Genomic DNA, 18870 nt, shown 5'->3' on the forward strand with positions numbered 1-18870 from the left:
TAGCTGATAACAGATTCAGGACAAGGACCCGAGTCTTTTACTTTCTGGTACAGTAATTAGTCCGAGAACCAAAGAAGTTGAGATGTTTTGTCATTCTTTTTCACAAAAAGAACACTTTTCCACAAAACAAAAAGACAGCTAATTGGAATTAAACTTTCTAAGAGATTCCAACTAATAATTTCAAATAACAGAACTTTCAAATAATCAGAATCTTTATAAATCAGAATTAAAATAAATGCTAAGCAAAAACAAATAAACCCTTCTCAACATTGTATAATTGAGTGCATGGGAAACTTCCTAATTATATTTTTCCTTCATTTTTATATTACCTCACAATCACCCCAGCTTGCTAGGTAGCAACATTATTATGGGACTAGCTCAGAATATGCTATACTGTAATCAGCTTTGATGACAGAAAACCCAGCAGGGATGGGCTCCTGAGTGGCTCAGTCAGTTAAGTATCTGGCTCTTGATATCAGCTCAGGACATGATCTCATGGTTTGTGAGATCGTGCCCAGCATTGGGCTCTGTGCTGACAGCTGGAGTCTGCTTGGGATTCTCTCTCTGCCCCTCTCCTGCATGTACACACATGTGCTCTCTTTCTCTCTCTAAATAAATAAATAAATAAATAAATAAATAAATAAATAAACACAACACAACAAAACAAAACAAAACAAAACCCCAGCAAGTGCATGAATGAGAGGAAAGGTTTTTCTCTACTGCCCCTAGATGGAGCATATGAAAATATGTTTCTATCTGCAATGGATTCCTAATCCTTGCCAAAGGAACAATAAATAACACTTACAAAAATATAATCTTCATGCACGTTGCTAGGTTTTTCCGTTTTGAGCCTTTTTCTTTATAATACATAACCATAAAAAAACCACTGAGAGAGATGCGGAGATAAGAAATAGGGAGAGGAAGTCAGTAGTGTGAGTAAATGGGAAATTGATATTATCGTTAAGGAATTAGATATGGTAGTAAATCTACTGAATTACTAGAAGAGAAAAGGTATTTGAATATTCACCAGGAAGGGATTCCAGTTAGCCACAAAGTATAGTAAAGTACTTCCAATTCTAAAGTCCCCTATTTTTATTTTCCTCAGAAGTGGGCATTTCAGTGTTGATCCTCAGAAAGTTTTCTACTGAATGAAGTGATCACTTCCCAAAAATTTATTTGGAGAATAAATTCCCCCCCCCCAAATAGTCTGTTTATGTTGTGTGCTTTGACTTACTACCCTCGTCCCTGTGTTCTTTGGTGTCTCATTATCAGCAAGTCCAGTATCCATCTCTGATGATATTTCTGATTTCCTGAAAATGAACCCTGGGTCTACCTGGAGAATCTTGTAAATCTCTGTAGGTACTCTTGTATGTACTCAGTAAAATATAGATATGTGAAGTATCAAAAACATATGTTACTGTTTTCCTGCCAGGGCTGGTCTGGTGGCCACCTGGCCATCTGGTGGTCCCGCCCTGTTGTTCCTCCTCCCTTGTGAGCTCTCCCCTCCTCCTGTGCTACAGGCCCACCAGCTTTCTTTCCCTCTCTGGATCACGCCAGGCTCTTTTCTGCCCCTGGGCCTTTGTACTTGTATGACCTGGCAGGAATGCTCCTACCTGTTTCTGGGCAGAGCTAGCTGCTCATGGTTTTCAAATACCACCTCCTCAGAAAGCTCCTTCCTGAGCTCTCGGTATCTCTTGGAGCTCTAGCTCCCTGTTATGATCTGTCACAGACCCCTGCATACTTCCTTTCCAGCACGTCCTCATACTTATTTCCCCCACTAGAATATAAAACTCTATGCAAGTAGGGACATAATAGGCTCTGAAGCATTTGACGAATGATTGAATACATGAATTTTAAAAATCAGCATCAAGGTCGTGAGGCTTCCTGGAAAAGGGCATTTGAGCTAATTTTGCAATGTGGACTGTGTGAAGCTAGCAAAGGATAGCAAAAGCAGGGAATTGGTGAAGAGAGGTTTGTGTAAAGGCAGTGTTATAAAATGGTAAGCTTCGGAATGGAGGTGGGCCTGTGCATGTCTGTACGGGGCTGTGAGAGAAATCGGGGTAAATAAAGAATAAGCTTTGGGGAACCAAGGAAAGCTTTTAACTAGGGGAGGGCATGATGACAATAAACAGTGTGGCGTCTGGTAGATGAGTAAGACAGCACTCAGTAATCGCTAAGGAGCAAAAGTGTCCACACCCCAGTTCCTGTCTTGTTGACTTTTTTGCCTCATCAGTGACTAAGCTCATTAATGCCCCAGAGTGAAACAATATAAGGAGAAACTAGATCTGTTCGGTTAGGAGATATCTACTGGGGCCCACTCTGTGTCAGGCATGTACCTCTAAGACAATGGGCTGTGGAGAGCAGTGTGCATGAGACTATGTAGTGTTGTTTTTGCCCACCTCGAGTGAGGCACAGCTGGACAGATGGATACTTGAATCGGTGAAGACAAAGCTGGCAAACGCTCGTCTCCTTAAGTAGGAGGGAGATGTTATTTAATTTAATAAATGTACTCAGCTTATTTACTACCCTGCACAGTAATAATTACGTATCTGGAAATAACTACAGATAAGAAATGCAGCTCTTCAAATGCGTGCTTCTTTTAAGAGACTCCAAGAGCTGGGTGGAAGCATATGTTGTTTTCTTGGAAGTTTTGCTTCCGATATGTCATTTGTTCTCGGGAGACCAGTTTTATTCTTCTGCCTGGACCTCCACACATCACACATTCCAGCTGTGACATCCTTAGATTACTTACGTCACAACTTTTACCTTGTTTTGAAACTGAACTGGGGTACAGTGGCTGATTTCACTAGTTTTACATTTATTTATAAAGACAAATTCTAGTGAATTCAGTCAGCAAATGTGTTGTTTGTTTTGCATGAAAAGTGGGATATTTCAGTCTGGAAACTAGTTCATATCGTTATGGCCACAGAAAAGGAAATCATTTTTTTTAAGAATATCAGTGTTCGGAGCTGTTGCTTATTGATAGGGAAAGGGTAGTTGCCATAGCGATCTAACAGCCTCTGGAGGGAATGCAGTCATGGCCTGAAGCATCCGGCAACCCACCCAGTTTGCAGAGCCCCTCTGAAAAGAATTTCCTCCCATGGAGATTATTTGAGTTACTGAAATAAAAATAGTTTAATTTCTGTAAATTCAGATTTGTCCATAGATTTGTTTTGCACACTTACTGACTGTAACTAAAAGAAACGCATTTACAATAAACACAGCATATGTGATTTTCTTCAGGAATGAGGTTAACTATACTGCATGTTAATTATTCCACAAATATGTTCTCAAACACAACAAAGCAACTTTGACTTTTCTTGCGTGAGGAATAGAGCTTGAAAGCCAGTTCAACAAGATGCTGATCGAATGCATTTATCACTGTTTGGGGTTTTCAGAGTTTCCGTGAGTATCCGTAGGTGGAAGAAACTCTCACGACATATAGAAATCTGTTCAAGCTGTGCTGGGTGAAAATACCCGTATATAATACTTATTTAACAGTAACATAAACCTGTAATCGGTAGTTCTGAATCCGAAATTGCTCACAGGGCAGATTGATGTGTGAACACTGTATTTACAGGACCAAGACCGCACATTTGCTCTGCAGCTGTGTTTAATGGTTATCAGTTTGGCACGCAGCATGATTGTCTTGGAGGGAGAATAGACACTTCAGATCCCCTTCGGCAATTCTGAAGTAACTGAAGTACCTACTGCTGAAGTGAATCATACACACTTAATTAGATTTGCTACATAATTAGCATTTGAGGAAACCTAAGGAAAATCCTCGTGGGTTGGTGATTTGTTTTGTCAGACATATAAGCATGCTCATTCAGGGGACTGAGAATTGAAAATGATGAAATTTTAATGCATCCTAACTCAGATATATTATATACATATATGATTTTTTAATTGAGCTTTTAAATGTGAGATTTTCTTCGGGATGTCTGGAGTTCTTGTCCCAGACAACTGGGACCTATCTGTTTTCACGCACGGGGATGGACCCGTCCACACACAGTCATGTCCACTTGGTGGCACTTATGTGTGTGCAACTAGCTTTACACCTATAATGAGAGCCCACAGCTATTTAATAAACACCCCAGTGCCAGCTGTGGAGCCTGTGCCAGTAACCACTAATTGAAGCCAGTGAGTACAGTCTGAGACAGGGAGACCCCATACGGCACTTAAATTTACACTTTAATTTCAGATTAATTAATTGCAATGTCTTATTTGTTGATTGTTGTTTTAATTGCAAAAAAAAAAAAAAAAAGAATTTAATCTTATTCTCAAAAGACATTTCTTTACTCCAGGAATTTTCTTCAGTACTGTTAGAGCTCTACTAAGTGAGTTAACCGTGGAGAATAGCTATAAAATATTTACTGCAAGGAGAGGATTAAATTTCATATTCCAATTTAAGTTAAAGGCTAGGGTAAAACTTGTAAACCTGTGTATTTAAACTATTTTTCCAATCTATCAAAAAGCTGTCACATTCTTATCAAATCACTTAGCTACTTAAGTTAAATCTCGATTTTCCCATAGATAAGGAAACGAAAGGAAGCGAGTTTCATTTCCTGATGAAGCACTTAAATTATTGTCTTTACTCTTACAGTAAAAGAAACTTTAAGCTCCCAGCCTAACTACTGGTGGAACATTCAGGTTTTTTCCTCAGAATTCAAAGTCAGTTTCAGAACTCACAGTGGCAGTTTGTGCCCTGCACTCAATCAAACCAATAGTAGAAACAAGATCTATTCATGTCCTCCCTTCCCCTCATTTTCCCGTCTTCTCCCCAACAAGTATCTAAAAGAAGCCAAACAAATAAATCTGAGCTTAATCTGCTGTACCTCTAGAGACCCATCTCTTCCTAATGACCACCGTGACCCAAGACTCTATACTGCTAATAAGCTTTTTATTAGACTTAATATACATACATATATACATACATACATATATATATGTATGTATGTATGTATGTGTGTATATATATATATATATATATATATATATATATATATATATATAGGACTTAGCATAAACCAGTAGACAATTCCACCAGTTTCTCTTTCACAGGTATAATGAGAGCACTAAATACAAATTTTGCCCTATATCCAAGCAGTATTCTCTTGCCTACTCATAAATCTAAAGCCCTGTGCAGGATACCTAAGAGTAAGCAGCAGAGCTGGTTTGAATACCAACAGAACTGTGGGCACCTGCGTGATGTTGGCCACCTCACTTAACCTTTGCCAGTGGCAAGGTTCGCTTTGACACTCCATAGGGTTGTTGAAAGAATTGATACTACATAAATAATTGTACTTGTTTATTATTAAACAAGAACATCTCTTTGGTTACTATTTAGTAAATGTCTGGGCTTTTTATTCTCTGTAAACGTGTACATATTCCTTTTTCTGAAGTGACAGGCATATGGACAAATACATTTCTTTTCCTGTAAGCCTCCATATTGTTTCTCGGGATATTCACGAGGATGTGTTGATACACACAGAATTATTTGTGTCCATGTGTCTATGCCCAGTAGGGAAACGCCTGTGATCTCTGTGGGGGAATCCGTGCTATGTATTTTAGCCTGATTCCTCATTGAGGGACCTGATTGAACTTTTATAGAGTTCAGCCTCAAGTAAGTAGATAAAAAATAGTAAGTAAATGCTTTGGTCCATTTAAATAAACTGTGTGAACATTACCCTTTTACAGAAACTACATAAATTGAGTTCATCCAAAAACAGTACCTTTGGCATTTTTAATATTATATTTTTGCACTTAACTATGAAATTATCCAGAACCAGGTCCCAGTTACTAACCACCTTTCACTAGTGTATCTGTTGTTTTATCAGGCTTATTAGAAGTTTGTCCACAGTGAGCATGCAATATGGTCTTTGTGAGAATTGGGTTCATCTTACCTGCATACAATTTACCCAGTTATAGGAGTAAAAAAAGGAAGTATGTGTATTTTTCCCCTCATTCTGAAATATCTCTTATTCTTGAAATTCTGAAAAGGTGTGTATGCAAAAACATAGACATTTAATTTGAAAAGCTTCTTTGTAAGAAATAAGAACCAACTTTAAAGGTAGAAACATAGATCTGTAAATACAGTAAAGAGGAAAATATATTTTGGATTCTGCATTTTATTTTAATTGAATGCAGACAACAATTACAAGTGCTAGATTTGTTTTAATGAAAAGGTTAAACTCATCCTATTAGCAAAAGTCATCTGCATGTAAATAATGAGAGCCCTAACAAGCCTCTTCTTACTTAGGTCAGAGACTCCTGCCAAAAACTTGTTTGCTTTGTTAATTTGTTCACTTATTAAACTTTGGGAGGGCTGCTACTGCAGGGATCCAATTAACACATTTTTGCCTACATCTCCCTAATAATTGATGATAGCCTTAGAACATTCATTTCTGTTGTGCTTTTCTTAGTAAAATTGTAGTTATCTGGTGACCAGAATTAAAGTGCTGAAAAATAAACTGGTCTAATTTATTCATTCAGCAAAACCCAGCTTAAAGGCTATGTCGCTATGACACCCAAGATTAACTTTAAAAAAAACAAACAAACGTGTGTTTAATTTCAGTAAAAACATTGACACATCTCTTTGGGCATTCTGTAGATAACATAAAATTGATTTTTCCCTTTTCCTTGCCTTTTCTACATTTAGCAAGTTGCTTTAGCATGTTTTAAACATAAACTAAAACATAAACTAGAAATTTGACATATTTAAAGAAAATGAAAAAGCAGTAAACCACACACACACACACACACACACACACACACACACGAAACTTTATATTGTAACAAGAAATCATTCATAGAATAGCAAATATTTTAGCCATCATTTCTTTATCCAGCTTCTCAAGCTTTTTAGAAAGATGGTGCTAAATAGGGGCTAGTAGTTTCGTTTTGTGATCAGCCTCAAAACTTAAAAACAGGTTGCAAAATTGGGACAGTGACAGATCCTAATAGAAGTTTTCCTAGTGCAGGTTCAGTTTCCCAAATTCTAAAAGAATCTACTTTTTGTGTCACAAGACAAAGGAATCATTAAGCTGCTCTTGCCAAGGATTGATTTCTGCCTTCCGAGGACCATTTGGTAGCAGTAGAATTCTATAGGAATAATTTTATGGTAAAGACAATCAGAAAAATGGAATGCTTTATAAAATCATCAAAAGTTGCTTTATAGGAGTATTTGAAGTTTCCTGTTGTCAAACAAAAGCAAGAATCCTACCTGACAGAGAGTGGTTTGTTCGTGAGACGACCCAGTACTGCACGCCGCTTATGTTTATCGTTATGCACCCACATTCTCAGGAAATTCCACTTTCAAACTTTGCTGCTGCCGATGCTTTCTTCTATAGGGAAGAATTGTGAACTATAAAATTTGAGAAGCTTCAGCGTCTGTGGAAATTTGAGAGCATTGCCTTTTTTCCCCCTCTCTATTGAATACGAATTGTTTTAACAAAAGCATTGTTGCCGCGGTACGTTTTGAATGTCTGCACATTTATATATCTGCACATAGGATATCTGAAAAGAATCTTAACTTTAAATTTTGAACTTTTAAAGCCTCAGAACAGAACAGACTGACTGCTGCAAATAAGCACGATGCTTCTTTGCAGGAAGACTTAATGAAGAAATGACCTTTTTAGCTGCTGTTTCTCACCGTGCTGGTCAGGTGAAGGTGATGCGGCAGCTCAACAGTATCTGGGGCAAAGTTGGGAAGCAGAACCAAACTTTTACCGGCTTTACCTGGAAAACCAAAGTGGTTTGGATGGGGTGCTAGTTTTGCCTCTGTGGTTGCTAATTTAGTTTTTATGAACAACAAAATGAGTTAGTGTTTGTAAAGTAGTTAGTTCAGTCCCTGGGCCATAATGAACACTATGTACTTTCTTAAAAAGTGGTTTTAGAAAACATCAGAAATTGTAGACATGAGTTATCACTTACTTTCACTTATTTTCTGATTTTAAAACAGTGAAATTTATAAAAGCCATCTTCTGAGAAACAAAAGCAATCCCTTTTATATAATAAATTGTTTGTTTAAATGTTATAGTTTGATTTTAAAATGTGTTCTATTTTAGTTTCCACAGTTAATATGTTGAGATTCATAGATAATTTTATAGTAACATGTTTATATCTTAACGACTATAGAATTTGAGGCATGAATCGTTTCTATGCAGATTTTAATATCATACTCCAACTTTGTTTTAGGTAGCTAGACTATATCCAGGGAAACACATTTAGTTCAGAAATAATATTTCTAACTTCAGAAAATAAGCTTCCATTTTAAAAATGGAATTTGAATTTAAATGAAAATCCTAATTTAGAATTCAGCTCCATTCTTTAGCTAAAGAAATCGTAGAAAACAAAAATTGTACCAGATTGCCAGTAATTTGCATTCAAGAGGAAGAAATGGGTTTTTTTTTTTTAAGTCCTCAGATACTGAAGACATTTCAGCGAAGTTAAATAATAGAAATCTCAGCTTTTAATTTAGTCAAGATTATGATTCTACAGAGAAGCCTTGCTGAAATACATGTTTTTGGGACAGACTATACATGTTTTTAGGTATTATAGAAAGCTAGATAAAATTATATTACTCATATACTGTTTCAGTTAGTTGCACTGGTTCAGCTGTGTTTTAAACGTGAGAAGCTTCAAATCAACAAGTGTTTGTTGAATGCATCTTGTGTGCATATGGTATTAGAAACATAAAATAAACGTAACTCTAATGTTTGAGGGCAAATTAGGGACTGTGCTATCTGAAGATTTAATTTCATAGGTCTGTGTTATGTGGAAAATTGGTACAGCCTAATATGTCTTCTAAGCTATATTTTAAAAACATGATACATACTACTTAAACCATTATTTAAATGAAAAATAATATGTTACATTAGTAAAAGTTGTATTTATTTAATTCAGTAATGAAATTAATTTGGAGTTGCTGGCATAGTGCCTTCACAGGTTTCTGTGACTCATTTGCTAAGGAAGTGTGATTCAAGACACCAGAATCATTTTTTTCTCATCTGCTAAAGCTCATGTTTTGGCTATGGGCAAGTTTTGATGGCAGATTTAAATCAAATTTAAAACAAATATTCTCTGATAGTATTGGGAGGCTGGGTGATGTCTAGCCTTACATAGATAAGACTAATCAACTTAAGTCTCTAAGTTCATTGACTTTATGGCTATCAAGTTTACATCATCTGGTATATTCAGGTCTTTTTCATATTTTTTAGAGTTTTACTCTTGCACTGCTCATTATGACCTCTAGACAACTAATTGAACTTAGAAGCAAAATCTCTTGTTTTATTGTTAATTTAACAGTTTAACTAAATTAGGACTAAATGGTATTGGAATTCAGGTTGGAAAGTAAGCACATCCAAAATCATTTAAAGCTGTGTATTATTTTTTTTCTCCTAGAGAAGAAATGATAACTCTATGATCTATGTCTGGCTTGGTGCTTATTACATTTATAGCTTAATTTACTCCCATCCTATCCCCCTCTTGGAAACAAAATATATTCTCATAGTTTAAATGGGTTATTGGTGGCATAATAATGATTATGTGATATATTTGGGACCTTTTTGTTTGCAAAGTAATTTAAAAATCAATTTTCTGAGCTATAACTTTGAAATTAAATAATGAACTGATGTTTCTCATTATTCCAAGGAGGAACATAAAATCGTGATTTATCAGGTAATCCTATAGGCAATGTATGCCTATTCTGACTTGTGATGTGTTTCTCATTACAGTGTCCTGCCTTTCTGACCTTCCATTAAATGTTTAGAAAAATTAGTTTTTCAGGAAAATTTAAGTAATGTAAACAGCCTATATCAGCTATAAGAAATTAGGTACATACATAAAAAACCCTGAAGTTTTCTTATCTCACTTTTAACTTTTTTTCACAACTTTCCAACTCAAGAAGGTATGTGGTGTTACACAATAGGCTGTATCCAACTTTCTGTCGTTAGAAGAACTGAATAAAAATTATCCAGAATTTTTCCTAGAAAGAAATCCAAGCCTAGGGTTGCCTTGAAATAAAAAGCAAAACCAAATGGTTACTTTAAAACTAAATTAAATGATACTGCATGGTCTTTATTCTTTACTGTATTTCAAAGTATATATGCCCTGATTACATTCAATTAGGTTGGGCTCTTTTACTTGTAACCATCCAGTAGCTAACTGACAGCCTACTTTTCTATAGTGGCCCTGCTGGGAAATTATGTTCTTCTGGGGGAGAGGGAGTAGATTTTTTTAACCATTTCCAGAGCTCTTCTTGACTTTCTTATCTAGCCACACAATCTGTCATTCCAGCCCCAGGAACTGGCAATTTGTGTCCACATTCCCTGACTCCCACCAGGGGGCAGCACCGGACCCTTTCTTTCCTTGAGGCCTGAATGTAGCCTGTTTCTCTCATAACCTCAGTAATTTCTACCCTCCTTCCTCATACAGCACTTAGTTATTTTTGGTATTTTCTTACATTTTTTAAGGCTTAGTAAGTCTCCAGTAACAGGTAGCTGTTCAGGCACAGTGCTATAAGGGATATTACTTCTCAGTGTTGACCGTTCTGTGTACCAGAATCTTCTCTTCGTTGATGATTTGATCTATCATTTCAAATACTTCGTGTTTATTATAACTTAGAAAATCTTAAGAGAAAACAAAAACCTAGCAATTACTGAGCACTATGATGTGTCTAGCTTGAAACCTGGTACTCTTCATATGCTACTGCACAATCTGGAGACGCAAACAGGCAAAGTAACAATAGAGTTATGAAACAATAGGATAATATAATATTTTTCAATACCTCTAATTTGCTATTGAGTAAACAGGGGCTTGGAGAAATGAAGTCATAGGAAAACAAAGATTCCCTTTAAATAGACTTCCAAATTCCATGCTATATCAATTATATTATACAGCTTTGCCATAAAAACAGTGAAAAGATTTGTGGAGAGAGTGATTGAAGCCACAATGTGGAATGCCTGAGACTGATTCAGTGCCATAACTCCTGTGACATTGTGACAGGAGAATTTATGGTTGATATACTTAAAACTTTAATGGGGAGATGAGGTTACATGTTGAGAGATCTTGTGAGATCCCATGAAAGCCCTAATATATTCATATTTGCATGCACATACTATACAATCTATATTACAGTCACTAAAACACAGGACTGAATGTAGTACACTTAATTTTTAGAAATGTATTGCTAATTTTATTTTTCTTAAAACAATAACGGATCCAATTTAATTAATTTTTACTTGTTCTCTCTTACCTGCTAAAAAATATGCAGGATCTCTGTCCTCTGCTATCTTAACAAGATACTTAAAACTTTGTTTTGTTTTGTTACAAATAGGCAAATAAGGAATATATTTCATTCACATCTATAGTTTTTATGATTTGGAATTGTTATTTCAGATTGTCTGCTTCCTTTTCTGGTTATAATATGCATAGCAACCCAGATGGCTAATGTATAAACAATTTGAGTTATGTTGATTTAAATCACCTAGGATAACTCAGGAGGTTGCTGATACCCGGGACCATCTGTTTATTGCTCTATGTGTGACTTTTAGGCTTACATGTGTGCTTTTCAAGTTCTTTACATGTCTTAGCCTCTGCCTTCCTTATGTATAAGACTGCATTTAACCCATTATGCCTCTTGAGACTCTGTTCTAAAACCTCCATCCCAGCCTGCTTTCTATTTTACCATTCTTCCTTATTCCTATTTTTATCTATCTATCTATCTATCTATCTATCTATCTATCTATCTATCATCTTTCTTGTTATTACTATCCTCAATAGTCATTTTGCAGAAGAGTGACTAGGAACACGGGCTTTGCAGTCCAGTTGGAATCTTAATTGGCTATGTATGTAGCTATTTGACCTTGGACAAATTCTTTCACCTTGATTTCCTCATCTGCGAAATGGAATATAATACCTACCTCATAGATTTGTTAGAGATAAAATATAAAGTATAATTCATTAAGTACCATTCCTGTTACATCGTTAGTACTGGTTACTATTATTAACATTTTATTTTAAAGGTTTTTTTTCTTTGTTTGTTTGTTTTTTTGAAAGAGGGAGAGCAAGAGCAGGGGCGGGGCAGGGAGAGAGGGAGAGATAGAATCCCAAGCAGGCTCATGCTCTGTGTGGAGCCTCATGCGGGGCTTGAACTCGTGAACCACAAGATCATGACCGGAGCCAAAACCAAGAGTCAGATGCTTAACTGACTGAACCACCCACGCGCCCTATTGTTAACATATTTTAGGAAAAAAAAAATTCTCATAATGACAGATATTCAGAAGTAAATTTTGAATACCATATACTAGAATGTCACACAATGGTCTTTTGGAAGGAATTTCTGTTTCCTTTTAAGCACCTGATTACTTATGTGAAAGCACACACCACAACAAAATGTATGTAAGTGTAACTAGGCGATTGCTTCAGGATTTATGTACACTCCTTCTCACTGGATCCATGGTGATACTTAGGACCATGAGTAGCTGGAGAAAAGTTTCTCTTGGCACCTGTCTGGTTCTCTTCTGATGTCCCTGGTTACATATTACACTGTAATCTGCTTTGGAACCTCACAGTTACATCTGTAATTGTCCCATGTGGACTGAGCTGCTCCACATACAAGCTCTCCAAGGAGAGGAGCAGAAACCGATGTTTCCTATGTTAGCCCCTGTGCTGGACATGACCTGTAGTTCTCACAACTCTGTGGGTTAGGTAATTATTTCTTCTTTAATTTTATGTGGGTTACTATTTTTGAATGAAAAATCATCAGAGTTTTTATTTGTTTATTTTTGAGAGAGAAAGAGCATGTGTGTATGAGCAGGAGAGGGCCTGGGGGGATGGTGGTGGGGAGAGAAAGAGAGAGAGAGAGAGAGAGAGAGAAGAGAGAGAATCTTAAGTAGGCTCCACATCCAGCACGGAGCCGGACAAGGGGCTCCATCCCATGAACTATGAGATCATGATCTGAGCTGAAATCAAGAGGTGGCCACTTAACTAACTGAGCCATCCAGGAACTCCAAAAAAACATCAGTTTTTAAAATGAGTGTACTTATTCAGTCAATGGAAAAGAAAAATACAGTTAATCTGGCCTGTCTTGGAAATTCAGGTACATGGTTACTATAATTATGGTGTCATAATGTGGTATATAATAGAGATATGATTTCTGGAGGATTAATCTGGTACATTGATCTACAAATCTGCTGATGAAATTCAAATTTTTTTTGTAAATGTGTGTGTGAGTATAGTTTCTGTATGAAAAAAAACAGGGTGAACAAGGTTGCCCTGTTTTGATGGTTGCAGAAAGAAACATATAGCCACACATAAATCATTTGTGTATGAACCAGTTCAGTAGGAAGTCACTGTGTGCAGCTGCTTGACCCAAACATCTTGTTTCCAATCTCTTTACAAGAAATTTTAACACAAGTCCATGGAAGGAATAACTTAAATCTCTAATATTACTTCAGTTAGCAAAGCATTAAAATTTCAAACTGTTTCAGTTGGTTAGGACCTATCCTTACAAAAATTGAGCCATAGTCCTCTGTTATCTATCCTTATATTATCCTCCATGATTTAAAAAATATACTTTATATATTTACATATAGTACTTTATAATCCTTTAATTCCATTTAATGTACAGTAATTATTTCCAAATTAAGGAAATGCTACATATAAAGTTACAAAACTAACATAAAATAGTAATTTTTATTCACATAAAGAAGGTGATCCTTTACTCTTTTATGTCAGTGTCATTTAATTACAAAAGTAATACTGTTTCGTAAAAACTCAAACAATACATTTAAAGTGTGAAGTAGAGTCCTTTCTCGAAAACCTCTTTGCCCCAGAGGGTGACCACTGTTATAGTTTAAGTGTGACATTTCAGACCTTTTTCTGTGCCCATGCAAACACACAGAAGTATCTTGTTTTTGTTTTTAAATTTAATTTATTTTTTTAAATTTACATCCAAGTTAGTTAACATACAGTGCAACAATGATTTCAGGAGTAGGTTCCTTAATGCCTCTTACCCACTTAGCCCATCCCCCCTCCCACAATCCCTCCGGTAACTCTCTATTTTGTTCTCCATATTTAAGAGTCTCTTATGTTTTGTCCCCCACCTGTTTTTTTTTTTTTCATTACCTTTGCTTCCCTTATGTTCATCTGTTTTGTACACACAGATGTATCTTGTAAAGAGTGACTTTAACATTCTTGAGGAATTAGGAGCATTGCTATTTAAAAAAATTTTTTGATGATGTTAGTCATTATGTTAAAAGGAGTCATTTTCACAAATACTGGCAGATCGTTCTGTTGTAGCCCAGCTTTCCAACTTTGAAAGAGCAGTATTTTATAGCAGGTGTAAAGTCAAGGGCATTTAGTAAAATGTTTTACCTTTGATTTTCTGTACTTGCAGTTATGAAGAGTAAAATAATCAGGGAAGATGGGGAAAAGCCCATATCAATTAAAGTAATAAAACTGAGTTAATCCCACATCAATAATTTAAATCCCTTTAAAATTACTTGTTGCAGTCAAGAAACAATCCACCTGTCTTTTTTTTTTTTTTTTTTTTTTTTTTTTTTTTTTTTTTTTTAGCATATTAGTAGTGGAATTTCTTAGGTTACTCTTTAAGCCTTATGTATATAGTGTTCTCAAGTTGTTAATGAAGATTTCCTGTTGTGAGGAAAAACTAGCACTTACTTGGTGTTTGATAATATAAACCACAGTGGTTATGGGGGCAGAGTGAGGTCTGTTAATGGCCGGTTGTATCTTGATGCTAATTTGTTCTGTTCCCAGGCTCTTTCTGCCCTAATATGCTTGTCACTTGAAGAAATATCCACAGAGGATAGGTATTGAACATGAGTTGCCATGTTTCCTTCATGTAAAACTTTCTGCTCAAATGAAAATGTCAAAATAATACAATAGCCAACTATGGAAACAGCCCAAATGTCCATTGACTGATGAATGGTTAAAGATGTGGTGTATGTATATGGTGGCATGCATATATATACACACACATATTATAAATATGTAAAATATATTTTTAAATCATATATACACACACACGCGCGCACACACACACACACACACACACACACACACACAATGGAATATTGCTCAGCCATAAAAAGGAATGAAATCTTATCATTTGCGACGATGTGGATGGAGCTAGAGAGTATTATGCTAAGTGAAATAAGTTAGAGAAAGACAAATTCCATATGATTTCAGTCATATGTGAAAATTAAGAAACAAAGGAGAGAGGCAAATCAAGAAACAGATTCTTAACTATAGAGGACAAACTGATGGTTACCAGAGGGGTCAGTGGGTGGGGAGGAGGGGTGAAATAGGTGATGGGGATTAAAGAGTGCACTTGTGATGAGCACCGGCTATTGTACAGAAGTGTTGAGTCACTGTATTGTACACCTGAAACTAATATTATACTGTATGTTAACTGGAATTTAAATGAAAACTTTAAAAAAATAAAACATTTGTGTTAAGCAAAAAAAAAAAAATAAAGTGCAGTTAAGTAAAATATGTAAGCAAAGGTGAACCTCAAATCCTTTGTAAAGCAAGGTAATGTAGAATGCAGGTGCATAAAAAAACCTAAGGGTTCTGTTGTTGTTGCTGTTGTTTTGTTTTGTTTTAGTGTAGCAGACACACGGTGCTACATTTGTTTCAGGCATGCAACTTAGTAATTTGACACGTTTATACATCATGCTATGTTCTCCACAAGCGGGGCTGCCTCCCATTACATGGCTATTACAGTATCATTGACTGTATTCCTTACGCTCTGCTTTTTATTCCCGTGACTTACCTCATTCTCTAACTGGAGGCCTGTACCTCCCTCTCACTTTGCTCAACACCTCCACTCCCCTTCTTTCTGGCAACATTCGGAAAACACCTAAGATTTAATTTGAGGTAATAGCTATGAATGGTAACATTAATATTTTCATAGGAATAGTTTAATCATATATCTCTCTTCAGATTTTTTTAACCTCCTAAAAATTTTAAGTATCAATTTGCCACCTGAATAACTTTTTTTTTCCCCCTGAAGATAATTTCCTACAGGATTCTTCTGTGGTTGGGATTTTACATTTTTGAACCAGAGCTCTAGCTTCATGGAGTTCATTGTCTCTCAGGAGAGACAGATAATTAGGCAACTTGCTGATCTTTCTGAGTTCAGTTCTGCGAGAGCTCAGGGCAGAAGCCCCTCTCTTATCAGTGGTGCAGGGTTGGGGAAGTGCCACCAAGGAAGGCTTCCCAGCAGAGGTGACTCCTAACATGATATCTGAGAGATGTGCACACATCAGTCAGGCAGAGAGTGATGGGCTTAGGCAGTGACTTGGGCAGGGGACCATCAGCATCTACAGAAGCCTAGCCATGAGAGAATGCAGGCACAGCTAAGTACTGGTAGATGTTCAGTGTGGCTGTGTAGAATAATTACAAACATAGATTATGAACATAATGCATATCCATTGCATACACAACTAGAAAAACACAGGAAACAAGAAAAAACATATACCATCACTAATTTCAAGCCGCAGAGTTTCCTGTGAACATTTCATTATGATTTTGTCATGACTTACACTTGTATTTGTAGGACAGCGTGTTTGGTATAATCCCAATTAGGCTTAAGTAGTAGAGGTATGTGTAGGCATAAATTCAAATGCCTGTAGATGAAAACATTTTAAGTAAAATTGGGATCGAGCCCAACATGCTGTTTGTTACTTTATTTTTTAACTTTTTTTTTACATTAAAATATACTTAATTATTTTAATGCCCTTGGATAAAACCGTATTCTAAATGAAAATATTTCATCTCTGTGAATAAAAGAGAATATTCTTGAAGTTAACTATCTGTGTTCTTCTCTGCAGGAAGAATGTTTCCTGAACCTAGAGGCTCCTATATCAAGAGTATGTGGGTATGACACACCATTTCCTCACATTTTTGAGCCATTCTACATCCCAGACAAATGGAAGTGCTATGATGCCCTCCGAAAAATGATCAACTATTAACCATATTGGTAAGTCTGCCCTGCATTTTGAGAAAGCTAGCATGCCACTCTCATGAATGTACCATTTTTACGAAATTTTTTAAAGTTTATTTATTTTTGAGAGAGAGAGAGAGACAGAACACGAATGGGGAAGGGGCAGAGAGAGAGGGAGACACAGAATCTGAAGCAGGCTCCAGGCTCCGAGCTGTCAGCACAGAGCCCGACACGGGGCTCGAACCCACGAACCCTGAGATCATGACCTGAGCCAAAGTCGGACGCTTAACTACCTGAGCCACCCAGGCGCCCCACCCATGAATGTACTATTAACCAATGGCAATGGTCATCAATGTGTTGGCAATTTCTAAAACAGAATGTGGACTTAAGAAAAAAGTTCACATTCATAGTGGTATATTTACATTGAATAGAAACACATCGATTATTATTATCTGATATATTATCGGATATCTATAAAACAGATGTGTGCACATATTAACATTGAGGAATCAAAGAGGAAGGTGCATATGCTCTGTGCCATGGTTGGATTGCAAATATACCTTACTCCACGGTTCCAGTTTTATCCTCATTTCTGTATATTTTTACCAGCTATTTAAACTGTTCATGAAGAGGGTTAATTTCTGTTATTTAAAAATGGGCCTTCAAGCACCATTAATGTGGACTCCAGTGAATTAAACTATATGATGATCCATAACATACAATTTGTATTATCTAAAAACAGGTTTGTTGAGCAGGAAACTTATTTATTGTGTATAGGGAAGTTTTACTTAAAAGAATCCAGAACCACCGCCATTTCCAGATTCCTTTCTGGCAAGTGAATGTTTTGGCTTTTTTTAAGTTTATTTATTTATTTTGAGAGAAGGGGGGTGGGGGGTAGAGAGAGAGGGAAAGAGAGAGAATCCCAAGCAGGCTCTGCACTGTCAGCACAGAGCCCAACACAGTGCTGCAACCCACGAACTGTGAGATCAGGACCTGAGCTGAAATCAAGAGTCTGACACTTAACCGACTGAGCCACCCAGGCTCCCCCAAGTGAATGTTTTTATTTCTTTTTTCTTTTAAAGTGAATGTTTTTAAATTGTGGATAATAAATTGATATTTATTCATTACGATTTTTCATGTCATGCTTACCCCTTTGGCAGTATTGTTCTAGCAAAAATGAATACCATTAAAAACTGTTTCGTTTTCAGGGCTTTAATATAGAAGTTACTATCACTGACACACTGCTTTATTTTATCTTGACATTTTTGAAATACATAGATAGGATTAAATTTTAGATTTAACGTTTGAATATTAACATGTGACATTTACATTTTAATATCTAAAAATAGTAATAACAATACATTTTGAAGAACCACCATCTTGCAAAGAAAAAGGGAGAATAGACTCTGTGTAGTAATGTAAGCACATACTTCTTCAAGATAAGAAATTCTGTAATTCTTGAATCCTGTGTTTGAGGAGTAAACCTAGCCCACCTAAAAGCAGAGAGATACCTTTAAATTTGTACAGAGAGAGAAAAAAATCCCCCCCCCATCTGCCACTGTGATCCCCACTTTTTTGCAGTTCTATTTTGACAATGTTGCAGATGTAAATTTGGGCCCTTAGTCCCAAACACCAGGAACATATCCCTGGTGTTCTTTCAGACAATAGTAGATCTGGTGTCCTCTGAATGTCTATGAAAGCCACTGGCTTCTACAGTAAGTCACACTTATGACTAGTTAGAGGAACGCCATCTTTGTTGTCCATCCTATACCTTCCATGGACTATCTCTAATGGACAGTCAAGGTAATAATAATGTGTGGCCATAGTATTTAGGTGCTGATTTAAATTTGGATATATATTTATTTTTAAACATAAAAAAATGTTTAAGCCTATCATGA

General features: G+C 36.3%; 1 protein-coding gene and 1 long non-coding RNA gene across 3 annotated transcripts in view; one reads left to right on the top strand and one right to left on the bottom strand.

Moving 5' to 3' along the window:
• Positions 1-18870, top strand: part of BCKDHB (branched chain keto acid dehydrogenase E1 subunit beta) — a 205007-nt gene that overhangs the window by 185703 nt on the left and 434 nt on the right. For both annotated transcript variants that reach the window (XM_045498874.1, XM_045498875.1), the window contains exon 10: positions 16860-17008. In XM_045498874.1, coding sequence (XP_045354830.1) covers positions 16860-17000 — 141 coding nt within the window. In that variant the 3' untranslated portion in view covers positions 17001-17008. The remainder of the gene's footprint in view (positions 1-16859; positions 17009-18870) is intronic.
• LOC123608655 lies at positions 588-16950 on the bottom strand. Its single transcript, XR_006717362.1, has 3 exons — positions 16839-16950; positions 9472-9478; positions 588-598 (listed from the first exon to the last, which is right to left on the bottom strand). It is a non-coding gene; the product is annotated as an uncharacterized LOC123608655 (long non-coding RNA).

This window comes from Leopardus geoffroyi, chromosome B2 (genome assembly GCF_018350155.1).
Source record: "Leopardus geoffroyi isolate Oge1 chromosome B2, O.geoffroyi_Oge1_pat1.0, whole genome shotgun sequence".
Lineage (NCBI taxonomy): Eukaryota > Metazoa > Chordata > Mammalia > Carnivora > Felidae > Leopardus > Leopardus geoffroyi.